This window comes from Cricetulus griseus (genome assembly GCF_003668045.3).
Source record: "Cricetulus griseus strain 17A/GY chromosome 1 unlocalized genomic scaffold, alternate assembly CriGri-PICRH-1.0 chr1_1, whole genome shotgun sequence".
NCBI classification, from domain to species: domain Eukaryota; kingdom Metazoa; phylum Chordata; class Mammalia; order Rodentia; family Cricetidae; genus Cricetulus; species Cricetulus griseus.
Genome location: NW_023276807.1, coordinates 30,019,955 through 30,025,954, shown reverse-complemented (window position 1 = coordinate 30,025,954; position 6,000 = coordinate 30,019,955). Strand labels below are relative to the sequence as shown.

The 6,000-nt window shown below is 40.2% G+C and overlaps 1 protein-coding gene across 2 annotated transcripts in view; it reads right to left on the bottom strand.

Moving 5' to 3' along the window:
• The window catches only part of LOC100759356 (24-hydroxycholesterol 7-alpha-hydroxylase), a 72,050-nt gene that overhangs the window by 20,979 nt on the left and 45,071 nt on the right, over window positions 1–6,000 (bottom strand). For both annotated transcript variants that reach the window (XM_027387448.2, XM_035452778.1), the window contains exon 8: window positions 4,161–4,294. In XM_027387448.2, coding sequence (XP_027243249.1) covers window positions 4,161–4,294 — 134 coding nt within the window. The remainder of the gene's footprint in view (window positions 1–4,160; window positions 4,295–6,000) is intronic.

Below are 6,000 nucleotides of genomic sequence, written 5' to 3'. Positions count from 1 at the left end.
TATATGTATGTATGTGTGGGGGGTGTTGCATGATGAATATGCAAAAAGAAGATTGATCACCACACCTCAGTATTATTAATAATTAGTATAACTAATTAAGCAGTCATTGTTTTCTCTTGTTTATTTTTTAATAAAGATACTTTAAAATTTAAAAAAAATCAACAAAACAAATCCAATAATATATAAAAAGAATCACTAAGCAATGGTTGAGGAGGCACCCTTTGCCAATCTCTGTGAACCTCTAGACTCCAGAGGCATAACACACACACACACACACACACACACACACACACACAGAGAGAGAGAGAGAGAGAGAGAGAGAGAGAGAGAGAGAGAGAGAGAGAAACAGGACATACCACACACTACGATCAAGTGATTTATCAGAGAAGTAAAAGGCTGATTCAATATTTGATTATTAGTAAATGTAACCCATATCAACGGGACAAACATGGAAAAGCACATGGTTCTATCAATTGATACAGAAAAGCGAGAAAGAAAATTCAGCACTGACTTATTATTAACAAACCTCTCGGCAAAGTAGAAATAAAATGTCTTGAACTTGACAAAGAGCATCCATAAAATTTCTATACCCAGCATGGTACTTAATGGTGAAAATGAAAGGTAGTCAACAAAGTGCTAGAAACTGCAGCCAGTGTGATTGTAGGAAAACAAAACAAAAAGACAGAAAGAAAAATAACACCTACATCAAAGAAGTCACCAAAATCTACAAACATCCCTAGCTGTTGGCTGGGATGCAGCTTGGTGGTAGAGTGTTTGCCGAGCATGCACAAGGTCCCAGATTCCATCCCTGTTACCATAGAAACAAAGAACAATGGCATTTCTACAAACAGTTTGTAGAAAACTGAAAACTAAAACTTTAAACAACAACAAAAGACCATAAATAAGCTAGTCAGAGCAGATCACACTATAATCCTAGTGCCTTAGAGGCTGAGGTTGGGGAGCCATCAAGAGTTCAAGGCCAGCATGAGGCATATAGATGTTCTCCTCAGAATAAGACCCTGCTTCAACACCCTGCCCCAAACAACCATTTACAAAAGTTCTAAAATGAATGAAACATTAGAAATAAATATTTCTTAAAATTCTGTTTGCTGGAAAGAGCCATCAGGAAACCCACTGACGCAGAGAGATCTACACCAAGTCTGGGATTTATTTTTTTAGCCAGAGAACAAATAGCGGCTGGTGAGAGCTCAATCAGGATTATACTGCAATTCAGAGGAACACATTTCTCTGCTTCACTGCAGAAAGCAGACAATCCCCTCTCAGAGTACCTTCACAGTTGGAAGTAATCAATAGCTTACTTAAAAGTAAAAATATCTATATCCCAATAAAACACAATGCTATTCTTGATGTAAGATCATTGAAACTAAGTTTGTCTTCATGGGGGTGCAAATGTTTTAACTGTTACAAACTGAGACTTTTATCTCTTTTGTGCTCTATCAAAATTCCCTGGAATCAACCCCAAAACTCTCAAATTGTGTAGAAAAAGGGTAAAAAAACAGAATGAAGGGAACCCATGTGGTCTCCCTGGGTAATGAAGGCCCTTGAGCCAGACAATCTTGGTTCTGGTGATTGAGTCACATATATTTCACTGGGGTCTGCCAGGTGTACAGACTCTACAGGGTGATCTGGGGAAGTCTCCCCCAGTCTGTCCTCACTCTACTGCCATTCCCGTGCCAAGCTGATCCATGCCCTTCTTGCTCTCTTCTCATCTGTGTCCACCTGTGGCTAGAAACTTCTTCCCGTCATTCAGAGGCACTTCTCTCATGCCCTGCTCCTGCACTAAGATACTTGTTGAGAATCAGAGTGCAGGAAATGGGCATCTATGGAGTGCACGCCTAGAAATGGTATGTCTCTAAGTCCATACGGCATCTCCTTGTGGCTGCAAGGCTCAGGGAAGAGCCAGGAAGAGGGAGTGGTGGATTATGAGACAGAGACTGGGAAGGAATCGAGGGCCTTCTGGACATGGAGGAGCTGTTGCACTCATAAGCTCCTGGGCAGCTGTGTTGCCTGCTCAAGATCTGCGCAGGCTCAAGCCAACATGGATGGGGGAGGGGGAACAAGTCCCCACCCCTAGCTGAGGAGCTATGTACAGCTAGTGACTGCCAGGGGAGGAGGAATCTACTTTCTTTAAGGTGTAGCCTCTGGTAGGTTAGCCAGGCCCTACATTCATGATATATGAGCAGCACTCACTATATTCAGTGGGTTAACTAAAAAAAGAGGACACCAAGCTTGGAAGGAGACGTGGAAAGAGATCTGAGAGGAGGGGGTGAATGTGACTGAAAATCAGCATACGCATATATAAAATTCTCAAAAACAAAGTTTTAAAAATAAATACTGAGTGTTGAGTCAGCTGACAAAAGGCCACCTGCTTGGCTTACACAGTAGTATATAATCGATGCAGAATCACATGGCCAAATTTCTACTTGAAGGGTTATATGTTAGAGAAAATGTTTTCCAAAAGACAAATCTCTCTCTGAGTGAGATAGTGTCACTTTACTTAGTGTTTCAAACTGTTCTAGGGTCACTAAGAACTCATGGGAACTTAGTGACCCATATAAATAATATACACTATCATAATACAATGACATTTTCCATTGGAAAAATGAAATGTTAAAATTCACATGAAATCATGAAAGTCCCCGAATAGCAGAAGGAATCTTAACCAAAATTAACAAAGCTGGAGGCGGTTATCATATGACCTAAAAGGTACTATAGGTCTACAGTAATCAAAATGGCACAAAACTAGACACACAAACCAACAGAAGAGAGACCTGAGATCAATCACACATTTATAACATTATAAAGGTGCCGAGAATATCCAATGGGAAGATGCCAGTTTTCTTAATAAATGGTGTTGGGATAATTGGACATCAATATGCAGATGAAAGAAATTAGGTTCTTATCTCATATAATATATAAAAATCAACTCAAATGGATTACACTTGAGAATGTAAAACTACTACAACAAAGCATAGAAGAAAACCTCTCTGATATTGATCTGGAAAATGAGGATTTGAGGAATCCAAAAGCTCAGACAAACAACAAAAGTAAAAGACAAACTGGATTACTCTAAACTAAATCTTTCTGTATAACTAAGGCACAGCTAAGTGGACAGACAACCTACGGGATATGATGAGATAGGTGTGAAGCACATAGCTGATAAAAGGTTAATGTTCCCAACACAAGAAGCTCAAGCAACTCCATAGTAAGAACTAAAGTGATCTACAAAATAGGCAAAGAACTAAGCAGACATTGAGAATCCCAAACTCATGGGATACTATCTCAATCTTGTTAAGAGTTTGTATAATCCCAAAACACAGAAGTATCAGAGGACAAACACAAAAAGGGAACCACTGGAGACTGAAATGCCCATTAGTATAGATAGCCATATAGAAAATAATATAGAGGTCCCTCAAAAGATTAATAGTAGAACCAGTGTGTGATCAAGCTACGCAGCTGCTGAGCTTACAGCCAAAGGATGTGAAATTAACATGTCAAAAAGATAATTTCACCTTCATGTTCACGGCAGCATGCTTCACAGTGACCGTAACACGGAATCAAAGTGTGTCAGCCTACGGATGAAGGAAGAGGCTGTGATACACATGTGGATGACGAAATGTCCTTCAGCTTTTTAAAAGATGGAAATTCTGCAGCAGCACAGAAGAAGCTTGAGGACAAATAAGCCAGGCACAGAGGGACAAGGGCCTGACAAGCTCAACAGCCAAAATTCAGCTCATTGAAGTAGCATTTAGAAATGTAGTTACTGGGGGCTAGGAGGTAGGAGACTTGAGGAATGTTGATCAAATAATACAAAATTCCATTTCAGCAGTGGAATGTGTCAAAGAGCATGGTACACCATGTAGTCACTCGAGTTAGAAAGACGGTACTCACTGCTCATAGAGTACACAGAGATTTTCACACAAGAATGATCAAATGTGAAATAATGTAAAGGCTAATGAATTGATTTGGCCTATACAAAACGTGTACATATTTCAAAGCATGCTGTATCTGACAAATATACTTTCTATTCAGTTATAATAAATTAAAGAAATCAATAATATGTCAATCTGGAGAACCTATGAAGAAAACATGTACTTTTTCTAGAAGGTTCATCATTTTCAAACAAAAGCAGAGCTTACCAGAATTTTAACTGGCTTCACTACTTTTCTAGTAATGACACCAGGGGCTCTCAAGCGTATGGCTTCCAGAACACACCACTTAATTAGAGGGAGCTTCTTCAAGTCATCTTCAGACACTTTAATCTTATATTTACCTGTAAAGAAAATTGTTTAAAGATTAAAGAAAAGATGCGATAGAGAGACCAGAAGGTGGTTTTGAGCAGGCTCGTCAATGCAGGATAATCTCACCAACAAGGAAAGTGTTGTGGGGTGGACTGATTTGGGTTCCCTTCTATTTAAGGATGGACTGGTACCAACCCTAGCTGTAACAGTCCTGTGGCTACAGAATGGCTAAGGTGGTCCCTGTCTGGAAAGGCGTTCAGTTTTTCCTCAACTTATTCTTCCTTTCCCATTGCACTTAAAGAAATAGCACTAAAAGACTGGCAGCAGAGGGGAAAATACAACAGGCCAGTAAAGTAAATGCTTCCAAAAAGTGCTGGACATACTTAGTCATTGGGGAAATGCAAATCAACATTGCCTGAAGGGTCTGGAAGATGCTCAATTGTTAACGATTTGCCATGCAAGCATGGGTACCTGAGTTTGGACCCCCAGCACTTATGGAAAAAGCTAGGGTGGGGCTAAATGTCATCACTAGGAAGCAGAGATGGAGGGTCCATGGAGTTTGCTGGCCAGCCAGCCTAGCAGAATCAGTGAGCTCCAGGTTCACTGAAACACCCTGTCTTGAAAAAATAAGGTAGAAAAGAAATTGTAGAAGATATCCACCATTGACATTTGGCTTCCACAAGCAGATTACAGAATGTGCCAGAGATTCTGATGCCTTCTTTTGGCCCTCACAGGAACTGTATACACCTGATGCACCTATATACATGTAGGTAAAACACTCATACACCAGTGTTTTTTGAAGTTCTAGAGATCATTACATTGCAAAATAAACCCAACTGTGAAAGATAACTATCACCTTGCTCTCATGTGCACTTACATATTCATACACATATATCCATACAAACATACACACATCTAAAAACTACCTTAGGATTGCATCTCATTCCAGTAAGAATGGCTGGCATCAGACCAACCAAAACAAATCTTGGCATTATGTAGAGTAAGCAGAGCCTGTTCACACTGCTAGTGGAATATCCTCACGAAACTAAAACAGCAAGTACCACATGATGCAGCTCTGTGACTCCTGGGTATGTTCCCAAAGAACTCTAAGCCAGCACGCCATATAGATACTTGCATATCCACGTTTATTGTTGTTCTGTTCACAATAGTCGAGATAGGGAAGCGGCCTAGACATCCGTCAACAGATAAATGGATACAGAAAATGTAATGCACATACACAGTGGAATTTTATTCGGGTGTAAAGAGGAATGGGATGGGATTCACTGGAGAATGGATACAACTGGAGATTACTGGGCAGGAAAGATGGCTCAGCAGTTAAGAGTCCTTGACGATCTTGAAGAGGGTCTGGGTTTGGTCCCCAGAACTCACAACCTCCCATGACTTCAGTTGCAGGCAGATCCAACATCCTCTTGCAGCAACAGGCAAGCGTATGGCACACATACAGGCATACAGGCAGACACATACACATAAAATCAAAATAAGTAAGTCTTTTCTAAGTGATGGAGATCATTATTCAAAATAAGCCAGACTGGAAAGAAATATATGGCTTGTTTTCTCTCGTGTGCAGAATCTATATTGAAATGTATATATTACACATACATATGATATGATGGTAGAAAGGAACGAGGAGAGGGAAGAAAGAGGTCTGGGGGAGAGCAAGAGAGGGTGATGAAATATATAACCATGTGGGGGAGTCAGTAACAGGAAAAGTCAGGTG